This window comes from Lipophrys pholis (assembly GCF_963383615.2).
Source record: "Lipophrys pholis genome assembly, chromosome: 9".
Taxonomy (NCBI): Eukaryota; Metazoa; Chordata; class Actinopteri; order Blenniiformes; family Blenniidae; genus Lipophrys; species Lipophrys pholis.
Genome location: NC_137639.1, coordinates 19,925,837 through 19,943,273, shown reverse-complemented (window position 1 = coordinate 19,943,273; position 17,437 = coordinate 19,925,837). Strand labels below are relative to the sequence as shown.

The 17,437-nt window shown below is 39.1% G+C and overlaps 3 protein-coding genes across 3 annotated transcripts; all 3 read left to right on the top strand.

Annotated features, from left to right (window-relative positions):
- The first annotated feature begins 1,425 nt into the window (after nucleotides 1-1,425).
- Nucleotides 1,426-2,718, top strand: apoc1 (apolipoprotein C-I). The gene is made up of 4 exons (XM_080470877.1): nucleotides 1,426-1,610; nucleotides 1,950-2,019; nucleotides 2,111-2,246; nucleotides 2,335-2,718. The coding sequence occupies exons 2-4, from the start codon at nucleotides 1,965-1,967 to the stop codon at nucleotides 2,381-2,383; spliced, it is 240 nt and encodes a 79-aa protein (XP_080327003.1). The 5' UTR covers nucleotides 1,426-1,610; nucleotides 1,950-1,964; the 3' UTR covers nucleotides 2,384-2,718.
- Nucleotides 2,719-5,172: 2,454 nt separating this feature from the next.
- Nucleotides 5,173-10,926, top strand: apoa2 (apolipoprotein A-II). Its single transcript, XM_080470719.1, has 7 exons — nucleotides 5,173-5,258; nucleotides 6,808-6,859; nucleotides 6,961-7,045; nucleotides 7,779-9,350; nucleotides 9,506-9,547; nucleotides 9,991-10,222; nucleotides 10,478-10,926. Exons 5-7 carry the CDS (start codon nucleotides 9,508-9,510, stop codon nucleotides 10,632-10,634), a joined length of 429 nt encoding a protein of 142 aa, XP_080326845.1. The 5' UTR covers nucleotides 5,173-5,258; nucleotides 6,808-6,859; nucleotides 6,961-7,045; nucleotides 7,779-9,350; nucleotides 9,506-9,507; the 3' UTR covers nucleotides 10,635-10,926.
- Nucleotides 10,927-12,796: 1,870 nt separating this feature from the next.
- apoc2 (apolipoprotein C-II) lies at nucleotides 12,797-15,152 on the top strand. The gene is made up of 4 exons (XM_080472239.1): nucleotides 12,797-13,229; nucleotides 13,584-13,644; nucleotides 14,426-14,582; nucleotides 14,674-15,152. Exons 2-4 carry the CDS (start codon nucleotides 13,596-13,598, stop codon nucleotides 14,762-14,764), a joined length of 297 nt encoding a protein of 98 aa, XP_080328365.1. The 5' UTR covers nucleotides 12,797-13,229; nucleotides 13,584-13,595; the 3' UTR covers nucleotides 14,765-15,152.
- Nucleotides 15,153-17,437: the final 2,285 nt, after the last annotated feature.

The following is a 17,437-nucleotide window of genomic DNA, read 5'->3' as shown; positions in this document are numbered from 1 at the left end:
GATTTTGAAAATGTCGGTCCAAAGAAAGCAGAATACATATCAATCAGCTCAGCATTTTTGGTCTAATGATCATTACGAGAGAAACTTTAATTTTTAACGTGAAGCAGCTATACAGTTATACTTTTATTTATAATTCCTGATGATCTGATAAGGTTGTTTTTTTTTTAATTGTTGCTTGTTCTTGTTATTTGTCTCTCAATGCAATAGCACTTTGAATGTGCTAAATGATACTACACTTCTATTACTTCTACTACTACTACTACTACTACTACTACTACTACTACTACTACTAATAATAATAATAATAATAATAATAATAATATTAAACATTTGAAAAAGAATTATTAAAATATTGAGAAATAAAAAAAACAACTAACAACTGTATAGCTATTTGAAAAAAAAAAACTGGGAAAAGTGTAATTAAATTACCTTTTTAATTAATTGATTTAAAGTAACAAGTGCAAATTGTACTAGGGAATATGTCAATTAAATTGACCTTCCATACATTGTACAATATGAAAATAACGATAATTATTTGTGGGGGGGTTTTGCAAGGTAAATCATTGCTTTTGAGTTTCATCTCATCTTCTTAAGCACATTAGCTCTTTATATTAGGAGACCTTCCCCTTGCAATAAAATACAATTAATCTACAAGTCTGTCACAATGAAGCAGCTGCAGTAAACCAGTCCACTGCAGAAAACCACTGAAATAAAAACTCAGTAGGAAAGGTATTTTTTAAATAATATGTAAGAGTACATTGTACAGGATTTATTTTCCCCCAAAGAATTCTGAAATCTCCTCCGTGGACGAGTTGTCCTCTGAGGGTGCTGTCCGTGGACGAGTTGTCCGGGGTGGCAGTTTTGTGGACGAGTTGTCCTACAATCGTTTTTTAACAGTCTGACTGCATCACGCTCACAAAACAGTCCAGGAGAGGACTCTCATCTGACTGTGTGGCAGTCTGGTAGGTCAGTTGCCTAATAGCTGAAGCTTGATAACATTTTGTCAATGAATATAAAGATACAAAGTCACTTCTTGGCCAAAACTTCAGGTCCAAAGGAGCTTCCAATCCGCTCAGGTCTATTGACCAAATTTTGTTTTTTATCAGTGATGAACTATGTGCAGCTACATCACATTTCACCTTATCTATTGACCGTGTTGCTGCTGAGGGGGGAAAGACGAGTTGTCCTTCAATCAAACTCCAGTACCCTAGGAGACCTTAACATAATCATGATCATGCAATGAAAAAAAAGAAGAAGTTTTGAATACATTTGCACCTCATTGCTTAATTTCTAAATGGTAATCTGATAAATTCACCATGTAATCCACAGAATTGTTATCACTCTATATTGGAATGAGACATGCACTCTTGCATCATTTCATTTCATGGAGTATCTTTAACGTGATCACCAGCTTTCGATGTAATCAGGCCAAACTGTTGCAGGTCAATAAAGGGGTAGTGACACCACGAGGTCACCACGTGGACGTGTTGACTTTAGTCTGCTGCAGTGCGTCACGCCCACTGAACTGAGGAGGCTTATAAGGAGCAACACACACAGGACCTGAAAGGCACTCAACTCTATTTGTTTTCCTGCTCTGAGACGAAAAACAGGTTGGTTTTTATACTTGATTTCTTGCAAAACTGAAAAATAAAGTTTTTGATTTTATTGTCAGCATAATATGCCGCTGAAAAATCTCAACTTCATGAGGCCTGGCATGGATTTGAAATGATTGAAATTAGGCCTGATGTACTCAGGATGTGTATATTAGAATAATAAAAAAGCAGAGGAAATGCGTTGAGAAAACGTTTTCATTTTGTAGAATCTATTCTCAGTGAGAGGAGCTGTCCAGTCCATTAGTGCTGACACATGGGGGCGCTATTTTATACTGAATTTAAAGGTGGCAAGGGAAACGATTAAAAAAATCAATAAAACTTTCTTGTCCTTCTCAGTGATCCACAGCCAAAATGAGACTGTTCCTCGCAGTTGCCGTGCTGATGCTGGCATTTGTCGCATACACAGGTTGGTCTTGTGTTAATTTGTGTTTTTACAAGGGAAAAAAAAACCCCTCATGTGGTTATTATGGTATACAATAACATTTCTTCACCTGCAGAGGCTCAGGATGACACCATAGATGCCAAGTTCAACAAGTTTGGTGAGCAGGTCAGTGACTTTGCTGGGAATATGGCTGAGAAGATCAAGACTTCCTTCCAAGATATTAACAACAGTGAAACTGCAGCCAAAGTCAAGTGAGCCCTCACGCAGGAAAAAACAAGTCAACTCATGTTCATTTCTGTGCATATATGACTCGATGTAACACCATTTCTTCCCTCCCAGGGACTGGTGGGCAGAGCAAATGGAAAGAATGAGGAACACATTCCAGTAACTTCCTGAGTAGACCATCACACATGTCCAATGTCTTCACCCTGCATCCGGCCTGTCATCAACATTCAGGCGGCCGAGATGTGGCATGACACATTTTACTGACCAGACCAGACGGTTTCATCACTTTTGCTGTGAAGTTTTTGTTTTTATTATTATTACTATGGTTAATCCTTACGTGACAATGTGGAGAGAAAACAAAGTGCAATAAAGCTATGCTATAATGTTTTAATATGAATTATTTGTTGGCATGCAAATAAAATAACAAGAGTACTGAAATATAAAACATTCATACAAGTGTATTAAACATGTATAAATAAAAGAACATTTCTGGTCCAAGGCATGTGCAGCATGTGTTTGTCACACAAAACATCACAATCGTTATCCTCTTAAGCTCTGCAGTATTTTACTTCCCCAGGATATTTAGCCTATACCCTACGACCGAAACGCACGCACAAAAATAACAAGTTAAGAAATTCAGAGGATTTCAAGAAAATCAACTTTTCCCACTATGTATTTCATAGATTTAAACTTTCTTTATGCATAAATGAATAAAGATGGGTCATATTGCGATAGTTATCACAATCGCTTTAAATCAAAGTTGCAGTTTTAAAGCAGCCGGCAACTTTCTGTCTGGAGTTTACGCGACTCCTGTGCCAGGTTTCATTAAATATTTGGTTTATTTTCAGAATTTAAACATTATCTATTATTATTGTTATTATTTATTTTAGAACATGGGTGTTGTCTAAAGTCCCGGCTGAACATCCGATTTGTGCATCACATGCAGTTCTGTGCAGAGTTGAATGGAATAATTTTCAGCAGCTGTCAAGCATTCACAAACCAGATGGAAACAAAACAAGTCAGAACACTGTTGCATTAAATTTGTTTGCCTTGTTGCAATGAATCTTCCACTGAAGGTGTGTACATGCTCTATGAATGTTTATCTGGGGCCATTAAAATATTGTCCCTGTCAAAATGTCAATGAACAATTTATTTCATACAACATTTAAATGAAACTGGATTTTATTGGAGTATCATGCATTTTATATATATTTTACATATATATATATATATATATATATATGATTTTTTTTTTTTTTATACAAATCTAAGCCATATTGTGAGCACATGTGGACTCCAGGTAGCAAAATAAGGCATGCGTCCCACTGTCATCAAAAGCTATCAGGTAGCATTTAATAGATAATGATTTATTTTTGTCAATAGCTGGTACCAAAGATCAGGTGCCAACTGGACTGTTCATCATTTCCCAACATCCGAGATAAAAAGGCTGTTTGAGATGAGTAAATGATCCACCGCCTGTCCCGGTTCATTGAAATCAGTTCCTGGGAAGACAGAGGACAGCATAGTAGACAGAATGGTATCGATAATATTTATCTTATAAATCAGTTTCGCTTTGTGTTGCGGATGCCAAGTGATCCATTACTTTCTTTATTATTATTTGATGTATTTCAGTTGAAGAAGTCCCTCTGGCTGTTTTTTCAACGCTCTGAGGCAGTGAGGATGATGAACTTTAATTAAAATTTTAAGTAATTATATGTAAGATTGTTTAATGTCCTTGAAAATAATCCACAAATACAATCAGAACCTCAAGAAGAAAAAAAAAATCGAGAATATCACTGAAAGTTTAGCTATTCATACACTACTTCTAAATCAAACATGTCAGGTTTTTTATGATATTGTGGTAATTATGTTAACAAATAGACAAATAATCTTGTGCGCTAAAGTGATAAACATGGACTAAAATATTTTAGTTTATTTGCAATTAATCTATATTATTTGCAGTTTCACCGTTTAAATTAAATTATGTGAAAAACAACCTTTTCTATCTTGTGCTCATTTTCTGAGACGCACTTGTATTTAATCTAAACAGGCTTATTATTATCTTCTTAAAGACAGAACGATTATTGTGAAGCTGCTACATTGCTGATTGTTCCTACATTTCACAGAGCTGCAGTCATTTCAGACACACACACACTGCGCTGTACAGTCCAGATGGTTAAACCCCAACAATTAAACAACAATGCAAACAAAAATCTCTGTTTACACAGCTGTGGGATCAGAGTTGTAAGTGCTGTGTTTTGGGGGAAAAAAATAAATAAATCTAATCTCAACATTATGTGCGGAGTTATTTCCATATGGCAAAAGCAGCAAAATGTAAGCCTGAGTACTGAGAAGATTAATCAGACTTTGCGATGGACTCTGCCCACAGAAACGCTTTGCTTGGCTGGAAATGTTTATCTAGTTGAACCCCGCTAAACCCCCGTATCTCTGCTGCTGGAACAGAGACTTTGACTGGACTGTACACAGATCGACACCCACGGCCCGGGGTGAGATGTCTAACCCAAAGGACATCTGGACAGTTACTGAACTCAGCTAATGTTGATTTTGAAAAGATATCAAAAGTTCACAATGGGCAAATCAAAAAGTGCAACATGGTCTTCGCATTGAACTGAACGCCACATTCACTGTTGTACCGTTAAAAAATGTACCAGGTGAAATCAATTCTGTTAGAAAAAAAAAAAACACACACACACACACATTTTAATTGGACGTTTTCTACTTTTTTAAAGAGTGGAATTCTTTTTGGCGGTTCTTGACAAATATCAGCGTGTTCCTCTTTGAAAACAAGAGTGTGAGATGAAGTAGGAACATGCTGAGCCGTAGTTTGTTTGTTCTTGTCAAGACCTGTTACTTTGTGTTTTGCCAATAAAAAGATTAGTGGAAAAAAAAAAAAACCCACGACAAATATTCATCAGATAAGGACCAACGTACACACTGTCACCGTCATCAAATACAAATATAGTGGCTTTACTACTCTTGTTTCATTTACCTTCTGTTGACCAGAGCCGGAGGAAATGGTAAAAATGCCTCCTGTCTCTCTCTTTCTCTTTTGACTCACTGTTATCAAACTAGTGATGATTTAACTTTAAAAACATGCAACGCTGTCAGATAAATGACGATGTTAGAAGGTTGTTTTATGTGATTAGCGCCTGATTGATTGGACTGATGTGCATCAATATTATGACCTGTGTTGTGCTGAAAGTTGTATTGATGATAGTTACTCTATAAAGTATTGAAGTTCATTTGCTAGACACTGGAAATGAAAGAAGCTGGTTATTTGGAAATGTGTTTTTTTTGGGATCAATTTTGATTGTCTCATTGGCTAATTATGTTGCCCACAGTTGTATTGTTGTAGTGTTGCTGTGTAGGAGATGCATTTTGACTTGCCAGTGGAAGGTGATTTTGAATTCTTTATTTCTAAATCTAAATGGTCTAATTTTAAATTGAATTTGTTGGTTTGAATTTGTATGAAAAAAATTCACCGCCATAATTCATTCTCGCTTTTCAGTTTAACTTCTCAGATTCAAGTTCAGTTATTCTATTCAAATTGTTGTGCTACACATCCGGGGCCTGGCGTCAGGCAAAACTAGCCGAGCACAGATGGGAAGCTGGGCTGGATTTTAGCGTTTTGGCATTGATCATATCGCCCCACTGGGGTTTGTTCCCGTATGCCAGCTGGCCAGTGTACATCGTTTATCAAATAGTTGTTTGTATCGGGGGAGTTCCGTCAGGTAAAGAACGTAAAGCGCGTTGCTGTGTTAAAAGCAACTTCTTCCCATCTGCGTTTGACTCGTCTTGCCTGATGCCTGGACGCGTGGCGCAATTATCTAAATACAAAAACTGAACCCGAGTGGAGAGAAGTGAAACTGAAAAGTGAGAATGAATTAGGGAGCGTCATTTTTCAGTTGAATGAAACACAAAGTCGCTGTTATCGTAATTTGCACTCAAACCAATAGATGCAATAAAAGCAATTATTGGAAAGCGGTCATTCACCTGCGATCCATTAGCTGAGCTGTACTGCACCGCGTCTCTGAAACGACTGATTGGGTCGAGTTCAAGACACATCAGTTCGTTGGATGTCGAGTGGTGGCACATCTAGGTTCATCAGTCATTACTGGAGTCTGCTATGTTTTTAACAGTACGTGTTCCCGTAAGCACGATGGAGTTTTGGGCTCTCGTGCAAAAGTTGGCAAAACAATTCTTCCTGAAAGAAGTGGAATAGCTGGAATGAGTGACGAAGCAGCTGAAATCAATTACCAACATGCGGGCAGCTCCTGCAAACGTGAGCTGGAGTTCAAATACAACACAGGCAGTGTAGAGGCAGGCTAATGGTGGCTAAAGGTGGCTAATGGTGGCTAATGGTGGCTAACGCTAACAGCCGATGCAGGAAGAGACAGCAGCTTTACATCTGTTCAACAACTCAAGGAAACTTTATTAATCATAATTGCGGAATGAATTTTATCGCAGTAATCTCTTCATAGTTTCTTACTGCCAAAGGAATTCTTGGTCTACACTGAATGTGACTAACAAACTGCTGATTGCGATGTTTTCTTTTTCTTCTCTTAGTGGCAGATGCAAATGAAAGCAGTGGCTTTTATCCTTGTTCTGATACTGCAAGGTGAAGTTTTAACAGGAATTCTTCAACATTTTTAGTATCGGGTCTTTCAGAGCTTGATTTTTTTTTTTATTTGACTGACTGACAAATATCGTTCCTTCCAGCATGTGGGCCGCTTTTGGCCCAGACACCGGCTCCAGGGGAGCCTGATCCTCCAGGACTTCTGCAGAGGCTGACAGAGAACGCCAGGTATTCCTGGGGACTGGACTCAATTCAGCACAGAGAGCCACATACGGGCCAATTAAATGTCAAGTGGGCCGGACCTGTAAAATGATCACATAATGACTGACAAACAACGACAACCTCAATAATTTATTAATTTGAATTAGTGTTGTTGAACGATTAAAATGTTTAATCAGATTAATCACAGGCTTGCTGTGGATTGATTTCAATTAGCCACAATTAAATGTAGTTAATCTATATCAATCGTCTTTCATTATCTATGAGCGAACAGAGTCAAGACAAAAGGACATAGATATGCACTTAATGTGTTTATTGAACACGGCTAAAAGGTCCTGTTAAAAAGAAACTGGTCTTTATCAAAACAAACATTTATCCACATTAATGTTGCCCTGTTACTTCTTTCCAGCAGCGTCTGAGACAAACTAACCGACCGCTTCTTATTTACAATTTTGCCTGCGACTGAGAACAGTCAGTAGAATCCCGGACTAACGTATGCTTTGTGTTCACGTGGTATTTTAAGCTGGAAGTACTTCGGTGAAAAGAAAACTCCCTCCTGCTGAGTGTGCATAACACTTTGTGTCGGTCGTCTCCATTGAGACGGCCAATGTCCCGTTTAGTGTCTTCCATCTCGAGTTGGTTCTGTCACCACATTATTACTTTACCATTGCAGTCTTTATTTGGGATCTTTCTGTTCTCTTGAATGTATTTATAGTGTACAATTGTGTGTGTTTTCTGACAGGAACGCCAAAGCTAAAATCCAGCATTATGGTGTTGTGGCGCGAGGGTTTGCCGACGCTTACTACGAGGATCACATCCAACCAGTGGCGGACAGCTACGTTGGCTGGGCTTCTGAGGTCAAAACCTCAATGTGGGAGAAGCTGCAGACAACCATTGACGACTACACACCATCTTTTTTTAAGCAGTAAAGCCGATCAACCCTCTCAAGGCTAACGACTGCTGGCAGGAACACACTCGTCAAAAAAAGATGTTGACTCGTAAAAAAAAAAAGAAAAAAAAAAAGAAGAAATTCAGTTGCTTTCGCATTAGAGCTTTCTTCTCAGGAAACACAGCAAAAGAGAGAGAAATATTTCAGAAGACACCATTACATGCTATTATTGTGTGACATGAAGTCGAGTTTATCAGCATGCATGACTGATACGTTCATATATTTTGTAAAACTTGAAAGATATAATATATCTCTTACTTTGCCTTCAGTCCAATAAAAATGTCAAATGGACTTAACTTATTGACTATTTTTGCCAGTTGAGGAGTTTCATTAATGTACTCAATTGGCCGTATTCACCCATTCATTCACACGCAAGATGTTCACTCACCACCTCACACACACTATAGTTCAGTGTCTTTCCCGAAGACACCACCATACACGTAAAAGGGAGATATCGGAGATCGAACTGCCAATTGTTGGCCTGGAGGACAATACCCTCAACCCACTGAGTCTAAAGTAATGTCTTTCTTGAAGTGAGACACTTCCTGGTTACTCCGTGTCCCCTTGAATAAAAAGTTGAGGTTTAGGTTACGTAAAACTCCAGTTCTGGAAAGCTACGAATATAAATATATCATCAGAACACAGTGGCTCGGGGAATGCAGGTGAAAGGTGAAAGTAGAAAAGTCTTAGTACACGATGGGACACAGTGCAACTTATCTAGGCCGATATTGGAGGCCTGACCTGTCGACTATTTGACACTCAGTGTGTCTGAGCAGACATTGCTGTGAACAAAATGCTGATTAGCAGGAGACAGACAAATCACCAAAATCTCTTACTGCAGCAAGTGGTGGAGCATGACCTCCTTTAAATGATTTTTTTCTTCTTCTTTTTTTTCACATGACATCAGACTATTACCTCTCGAATGTACCATGACATCTTGCCAACACATAACTCCTGCTGTATCAGGAGGGCTCCAAGTGCATCTTGTCATAAGCATGGAGATAAACGTACTTTTCACCAACATTGCACAACGCCCAAGTCCTATTTCCACACGTATTTAACGAATAGTATGTACAGTGGACTTTGTGTAGGTAGATGTGTATGTGTGTGTGTGTGTGTGTGTGTGTGTGTGTGTGTGTGTGTGTGTGTGTGTGTGTGTGTGTGTGTGTGTGTGTGTGTGTGTGTAGGTGTGTGCATCAGCATGCAAGCAATGTGTGTGTGTTGGTGTGTGCATGCTCATCAGATGACGTTTGTTTGCAGTCCCCCCCTATATCATCCTGTCCAGAGGCGAGCTCCCAGTTACAGACAACTCGCTTCCAGAGAAGACTGTCACTTCTTGGATCTGTACATCCAACACAGCAGCAGGTAATCCCTCGTCCTTCGCTTTGGGAGCTACTAGATTTCATTCACACATTTGCCGAAAAATTCAGGGATCTCTCTCTCTTTCTTTCTGTCTTTTTTTTTTTTTTTTTTGCTCTGACATTTTTACTTACTTTTGTTTACTTTTCTATTTGTTGCAGACATGAACACAAAACTTGTTGTGGCAGTGCTCTTCGCTCTCGGTAAGGCAACACAATTGGTAAAATGTAGATAGTTTCAGCATATAGATGCGATGGGATGTTTTACTTCTTTTTTTTTTTTCTGCAACTCTTAGGACAAAAGTACTATTTCAATAATGTTTTTTTTTAAATAGCATTTGTATGTTTTTAATTTAAATTCATTATCACTGATAGATCCCTTTCACTCATTCTGCAACAATGGCAGATAACAATGGCATATTTTTTAAACTACATTAATATGCTGCTGCAGATACACTGGAAAACCAAAAAAAATATGATTTTTTTTTTCAAAAGCAAACATAGAAAACATAATTTTTCCAGTTGTAAAGTGACAGATCATGCATTTCTAATACATATTATTTACAGATTGACTTTTTTTTTTTTTGATTTAATGTTCTTCTCTCTGATACTGAAGTAATAATCAAGCCCGTTTGCTTCACTTCCAGTCTCCGTGAGCCTGTGTGACGTATCTGCACCATCAGATGAGCTTGTTCAGAAATATGACGCGTACAAAGCCACCTTCTACAAGAGACTGCTGAATCTCTACAACAAGATGCAGGAGGCCGCAAGCCCCATGGTGGAGACCGCCGGCAACAACGAGCGCGTGCAGGCTTTCAAGGACTTCGTGGAGGATCTGCAGACCAAGCCTGAGTTCCAGGCAGCTGTCAATGTTGCCACGTAAGTAATAATTCAGAACCATCCTCTCTAAAAAAAAAAAAAAGACTCAGATACAACGGTCAGTTTTTCTGGGGGGTAAACATTTAAAAAATAAAAATGCTGTTATTATGGAGTCTATCCACTGTGCCTACATAACTCTGGCTGCATATACCTTCTCTTGTGTTTTCTTACACATTCCGAGGTAGTGTAAAATTCTTTTTTTTCTTCTTCTTTCTTGTCTTTTCAAACTAAAACTATCTTGTCTTTTCCCTGCAGTGGTCTGGGAGCAGAAACAGGCCCCCTGGTGGACAACGCCCGTGCTACAATCCTGGGTCTGTATGAGCAGTACCTGCGCCCCCACATCGGCCAGCAGCTGAACGACGCCATCAACGACATCAAGGTCTACCTGGACAAATTCATGCCCGCTGAGTAAAAGACCACTGGGAGCAATTCCACCTGTCAGCAGCCTATAATAGATGGTAGCTTTTAATAGATGCAGCAGTTTAGCCTGAAGAAGAGCAATGCACAATGCAAATAATATTCCTTGCCTCAAAATAAATCAATGCCTTTGCCAAATCATGCAAAGTTAATGCATGGCAAATATGTCCACACCATCTATGCAAGTTGTGCATGTACAGTATTTTGTGTTTGATACACTAACCAAAGTCATTGTGTGACTGTCTGTCTGTGTGTGCGTGTGTTCAATAAAAACGAACCAAAAACTATTTGGAATGTTTTTTTTAGTTTGTTTTTTTTCTTCATTACTTTGTACCATGAATGCATTATAGTTGAGTTACGCGATAAATCAGCAGATCATCTTATTTTACAAGCAGAACAAATGTTCAGCTATTGTATTTTAACTACAGCGATTAGATTTTAATGATGCCACACAAAGTCAACATGAGGATCATTAAGTTGAATGTTTTGAGGGCGATATGATGAGTGGGAAAGTCAATAAAAAAAAAAAATAAGCATGCCATCAAAAGTGAATGCTTGATAACAGTTACCTCAGGTGCTATACTTACAAGTCCAACTTGCAGGGCATCCGGTGGAGATCCCAGCTGGACGCGTCAGCAGTCCATCATAAAGCAAACACAAACACACAGGCAAGCACACATTCACACCTACAGGCACTTGGAGTCACCAATATTCTCAAACACTGAGGCGAGTAAATCACAAAAAATTATCATCAAAAAACACCCACCCACACACACGTGGAAACATCACCACCTCATCTACTGCCTGACCTCTGAACACATTTTTTTTTTTTTTTTTTTACATTTGAGCTGAGTAAATAAAACTGTTGAACATAGTCAAGTGCCACATTACATACATTATTCTCAAAATCGACTTAAAAAATGGTCATTAAGTTTGTTTTGGCTCAAAAGTGCAATTGATGACCGAATTTCTCAGTGACAATAACATAATCACAATAATCTGTGATTGAATAGTTTAATGAGCGCCACCCATTGGTGATTGTAAAATCTTTCTTAGAAGAAAATATGGAGTTGTTTCTCAGAAAGGTTTCAGTTTTCCTTGTACATTTTGAAACAAATATCCCTCCTGTGTGAACGTGTTGTTAAAGCAGTTCAAGCCTGCGACAACCAAGATGGCAGCCTTTGAACAGTATATTAGAACTTTATGCAGCTGGACGCCGTCTGCGGCTCCAGTGACAAGCAGGCAGAGGATCGTCCTCACAGCGGCGCTCTGAGTCCAGCTGCTGCCCACAGCTGCTTCCAGACTGACCTGAACTCCAGGGTCGCCAGCCGCAGGACATGTGAGGCCCGATCACATGATTGGATGTTTGCTCAGGCTTTAATCAACGTGTTGTCACTGGACAAAGAGGCAAAACACAGACGATTGTCCTTCTGATGTGATTTCTACTCAAAAGGGACATTTTGAATGGATGAAAAGAATCCTTAAAGTTAAAGAGGAATAATCCTGTCAAATTAGATTTGTCTCGCAAGAGAGGGGGAAAAAAAATTGATTTTAAATAGGCATGGACTATTTTTCTGAAACTTCCTTTTTCCTGTCTGTTTTATTTTGGTTAAAAAAACAAATGGGACCGCAGCTCCTAAACACAATGTGAATTGCAAAGCACTTAAAAATTGTGCCACAACATATTTACAGCCACAAAGTCACGGTTTCAAATGATAAAACAACGAAATGATTCATAAATTCAATCATCGTATTACCGCAAAATAATTTTATCATTTCATTTTAATAATACAAGCTGCAGAAGATAAACAACATCGAAATGTACACAATTTCTCTTCCTGATTGAAATGATTTGAAAATTTGATTAGAGGTCTTCATTTCTAAATAAGTAATGATTTAATAATCAGTGGAAATAAGATCTTTATATCAAATCCCCCCTAAATAAACCCAGCAAAGGGATTGCTGGGTTTATTTATTATAGTCGTGACCCAATAAATTGAGTGAGGTTGGCCGTTAATGTTTCATAACAGGAATCAATGTGGATGACGTGTCCAACACACTCTAGACTCAGGACAATCTTTATAGGACTTGGGACTATTGTAGTGTGGCATGAACGCATCAGCCTTGTTATGCAAGAAGAAGAAAAACTGCTTCCTCACAGTGGCTGTGGATAGGGCAAGGAGTCGGAGGGCGTTACTTATTGAAAACGAAATCCTAATCAGTGGAAAGTGATTGATTGTAGCTTTTCAACAACAGGGTCTCATAGTGTTTTGTGGGAAATTCTGCTGTGAGACGCTCCGTTGCATGTTTGATCCAACCCGGCGACACTTTTATTGTGATGATGTGAAGACAAAAGAAATGTATGGACATCCCTCACGTTTAGATCGACACAAATTCCCATTTATTAACACCCAATGGCACACTTCCAGTGAAAACAGGCTGGACAACAGCACCAGTTTATCTCCTGCAGAGTGCACTTTGGCTCTGAGAGCGACAAGTCAACACGCTCACACTCCTATATAAACAGGTCAGTTCAGCTCAACGTCTTACTCTGTTTTCTTTACGCAGCCCTTTCTGGAGAGGACTAAAGGTGAGCATGACCACCCTGCTTTACTTTCTCAATGCAAAGAGACCAAACAACATTAAACATTTACAGATTAGATACACAAGAAGATGACCGACGATGCATTTTAATTTGGAGGGAAGAGAGGCTTTTCAACAGATTTGACGATCACAAGTTGTTGTTTTTTTCTTTTTACACTGAAAAGGCTAAAAAAAACCCCGAACAAAACATAAAACAAAAAAAAAAAAAACAACAACCATCATTGTCGCTCACAATACCCATGGTATACGTGAGCGAGGAAATCCTTGACAATGTCTCACCCTAGTGGATGAAGTGGGGTAAACTAATAATAAAGTTGTTTTTTTTCTTTTCCATTCTCAGGTACGAGTCAACATGAACAAGCTGCTGGTCGTTACGGTGCTTGCTGCACTTCTTGCTCTCAGTAAGTCAAAACTTAATTTCCCCTCAGTTCATGCCCACAAATTACTACTTTAAACACACGAGGAATTCTTCTCGTTCTCTTTTTTATCAGTGTAACATACTAACTATTTGTTTTGTTAAAAAAAAAAAAAATCGATCATGAAAACAAGACTGACTGAACTAGATTCATATTCAGTTTAGAGCAAAAATGTTTCTTATATTTGATTTAGAAATCCAGTTTTGTACTTGTTTCATTATAGTGGACAGTTTATGGCTCTGTGGAGCATGATTTAAGATGTATACTATTTGATAGACAAATCAAATCATTTGAATAATTTGAGATTCATGAGCTTTTTTAAAATTAGTTCCAATGCGAAGGCTTTAATTTCATTCCTGCAGACTCGTTTTAAATTGTCTTGCCTTAGTCTAGCCTAAAACAATGAGTTTACCATTGACTAACTCTAAAACATGCTTTCAGCTAAAACGTTGATTCTTCTGGGGAATCGATTTTTATCCCCCAGAAGGAAAACAAGTCCTCATTAAGTTAATGTGTAAACAGATTTAAGTCCACATCACAGTAATAACCACACATGCATGCAGAAAAGCTGTTAGAAATGCTGGCAGACCATCTGCAGAAGGCCATTTACTTGATTTGTACGAAGAAGTGGCCATTTTTTACCCTCCTTTTTTTCCTGCTCTTTCACTGACCCTGCCTTCCTCCTTCTGTTTCTGTCGCTCATTGAGTCCCTTTCTTTTGAAATGAATACAGATCATTAAAACTCCTTTAACCCACGTTTGTGCAGATGTCGAAGGCTTCCGTGTGCCGAGGCAGGCCGATGAGGAGCGGGGGACCATGACCAAAATCACAGACAACATCAAATCCTACTACGACTCTGCGGTGAATACTGCCAGCGAATACGTGGAAAGCATCAAAGGCCTGAAGCTGGAGGAGAAAGCCAAGTAAGAGACTTTTGAAGGCAGACTTAATTACTCTTAATGTGACGCCTGGACTAGATCCCTTTCTAAAACTCTCCTCTGGGATGTTTCGCAGGAATCTTTACGTCGACACCACGGCGGCTGCGAGCACCTACGCCGGCATCATGCAGGACCAGATTTATCACTTCTTCTACCCACAGCAGTAAAAAAGAAACCCGACAATGACCTCAGCTCACCGTTCTGACAGCGTCAAAACCTTCAACCTCCACGTGAAAGAGCCCAAACACCATTTGACACTTTGAACCTGGCTATATCTCACCAAACCCGAGCTCCAAAAACCTCAAACAGCATCTTCAGAAGCCGCGGACACGCTGCGCTTTGTGGCGTTTTCTTGGGCCGCCGCACTGGTGGTAAATGATGATAACCACGCCATCGGGGACTGTAATCCTTTGAAAAGACAACTAACAGCTTGCACAGAGCACCTGGAGAGAAGAAAAAAGAAAAGTGGCAAGTGCAGAAAAAAAAAAAAAAGAGGACAGAGTGAAGCCACCAGATTAAAAAAAACATATATATATATATATTTTGAAGATGAAACTTTAGCCATTTGTGGTTTTGTTTCGAGTAAAATTTTAGTGTTCATTCATATCCTGAACTAAAGTATTTATACTAATAAAAGAACAACAAACCACCGGTGACTGTGCTGATTTATATTTATTCAGTGGCGAAGCGTTGGACATAATAAACTGTGTTTGTCTATGTGAATCTGCAGTGAGACTTTCATCAGGCGAGGCGGCGCCGCAACACGCTTCTGTAGCAATTAATGACGGATGAAAAGGCCCAACGTGTAGAATGTGAGTGGAGCGAAAGCCCAGTGAGATGAATGAACAACAGTGGCGGTAAACATTGCTTTATGGATTCTAACAAACAAGTGACGCGAGAACGCAGTGACTTTATTAATTAACGCGTAAATCTACAACTTGTGCCCTTTTCTGAAGCCGCAGCTCACAAAACAGACACGTTTTCTTTCAAGTATCACTGCAGGCAGTTATTATTAAACTCATATATATTTAGCAGCAGAGATCCACAGGATAACGTACATATTTGTCTGATTGGAAGGATGAAAGTTTTCTAACATCGCTGCTGTTGTTTAATTGTCACTTAGATTAAACAGACAAATGGTCTTTTGATGCAGTGTCGGCTGCAGGGTTCTGTCTTTGCAGAGCGGTTCAATTTCCATGTTTGTACAAATTGGACAAGTCTTAGAAGAAACGCAGTGTATACTCAGAATCAGACTTTGTTTTCGCTCGACGAAAAAACATGTAATCAGATTATTCTTTGACACTAACTGCATTTGATGTACCGGCGCCTGCAAATGCTGCCATACAGAAGAACAATTATAATTACAAAGCAAGAGAAAAAGTCCTTTCTCTTGTGCGCCACAACAGTTTTGCAAATATGTCCTGACTAATTCCATTTTAATCTCGTTGATTTCTGTGCATCTAAACAATTCCGGTTCTGCCCTTGCAAAGGATTGACTTTTAAAAGAGAGCAGAGGCCGAATAGCTGCAATGCTGAGCAGCAGGAATCAGGACCTCCTTCTGGACTGTCGTGGCTCAGAAAATGTTTCTTCACATTGTTAGTCTGCCTGTTTCCTCCTGAGGAAATTAGTCCAGTCAAATGTACCAAAGCTGCTCTCTGCTCAATCTGAACACTCAAAACCCCCAAAACATTGATCTTGCTTGCTTTGAGATCGTTTTACCCAAATTAAAGGCAGATATTCACAGGGTTCACCTTCCCTTGTCTCACTGATAAGCTCATGAAAGGTGAAAAAAAACAACCAAGAAGGCAAATAATCCTGGTCAGTTGCATGAGCGGTGAAACTCCCATATATTTCATCCTCATTACACATAAACTGAAATATGTTTAGGTTTTTATTCATTTTAGTCATCGATTCTACAGGCAAACACACACACCGTCACACACTTAAAAAACACTAAGGAGCGGAAACCAGAGTGCCCACAAAAGAACAACAACAACAACAACAACAACAACACATGCAGGAACATGCGGACCAGAAAGAGTGTGTGAACATTCAGCATTAGACCTATTGTGTGACCTCTGAACACATTTAGTTTTTTTATAGGTGACCTTCAAAGTGTTTAAAAACTGCCACAAGATGTCCTGCCATGACAAACAGGAAATATTTGCACACGTCAACGAGGGAAAAAATATCTCTTACCACAAATATACTATTCGCACAGGATTAGTATTACCTAGGGATCTCTGGTAATGTGTGAATTGCCCCTCCCATTAAGTAATGTTTTGTGGGAAATTCTGCTTGTTTGATCCAACCTGGATCAAATAACACTTAACAAGAGAAGGAGAGAGACACAGGGAGCCGAGTCAGAGGATGTAAAGAGGAAGATTTCAATTCTCGAATGAGTTTTTACAGGATGCCTCAGTTGACGCGATGCCTGGATGAGTGGGAGCTGCACAGTGATTTAGTGGTGAGCACTTTCACGTCTTAGTGTGGCTTCATGACTGGGATTGGCCTTTTTAAACATTCTCCCTGTACATCTCTGATGGACCTCAAGCGCCTGTGCCTGGAGGAAACCCACAAACCCAGGAGGAACATGCAAACTCCACACAGAAAGACCCCAAAGCCGAGATTTAAATCAGGAACATTTACCACCAGCATAAAGCATCAACATCTCCATGACTTATGATGCACTAAGATTTGGCCATTTGTTTCACAGCCGGAGGAACATAATTTCTACTTTAGTCAGAAAACAGCAAAGCTCATGAAAAGTTACCCAGCTTTGTTCTATCTGATCATCATTTCCTATTTGACCAGAAAATATATTTCTGAGGAGTCGAGA

Bases quoted from the DNA above. Each gene is read 5' to 3' on its own strand.
- apoc1 (XM_080470877.1), top strand. From the start codon at position 1,965: ATGAGACTGTTCCTCGCAGTTGCCGTGCTGATGCTGGCATTTGTCGCA. The intron at 2,020-2,110 runs GTTGGTCTTGTG...CTTCACCTGCAG, and splicing joins GGCATTTGTCGCATACACAG to AGGCTCAGGATGACACCATA. The intron at 2,247-2,334 runs GTGAGCCCTCAC...CTTCCCTCCCAG, and splicing joins GAAACTGCAGCCAAAGTCAA to GGACTGGTGGGCAGAGCAAA.
- apoa2 (XM_080470719.1), top strand. From the start codon at position 9,508: ATGAACACAAAACTTGTTGTGGCAGTGCTCTTCGCTCTCG. The intron at 9,548-9,990 runs GTAAGGCAACAC...CTTCACTTCCAG, and splicing joins GGCAGTGCTCTTCGCTCTCG to TCTCCGTGAGCCTGTGTGAC. The intron at 10,223-10,477 runs GTAAGTAATAAT...TTTTCCCTGCAG, and splicing joins GCAGCTGTCAATGTTGCCAC to TGGTCTGGGAGCAGAAACAG.
- apoc2 (XM_080472239.1), top strand. From the start codon at position 13,596: ATGAACAAGCTGCTGGTCGTTACGGTGCTTGCTGCACTTCTTGCTCTC. The intron at 13,645-14,425 runs GTAAGTCAAAAC...ACGTTTGTGCAG, and splicing joins TGCTGCACTTCTTGCTCTCA to ATGTCGAAGGCTTCCGTGTG. The intron at 14,583-14,673 runs GTAAGAGACTTT...GATGTTTCGCAG, and splicing joins AAGCTGGAGGAGAAAGCCAA to GAATCTTTACGTCGACACCA.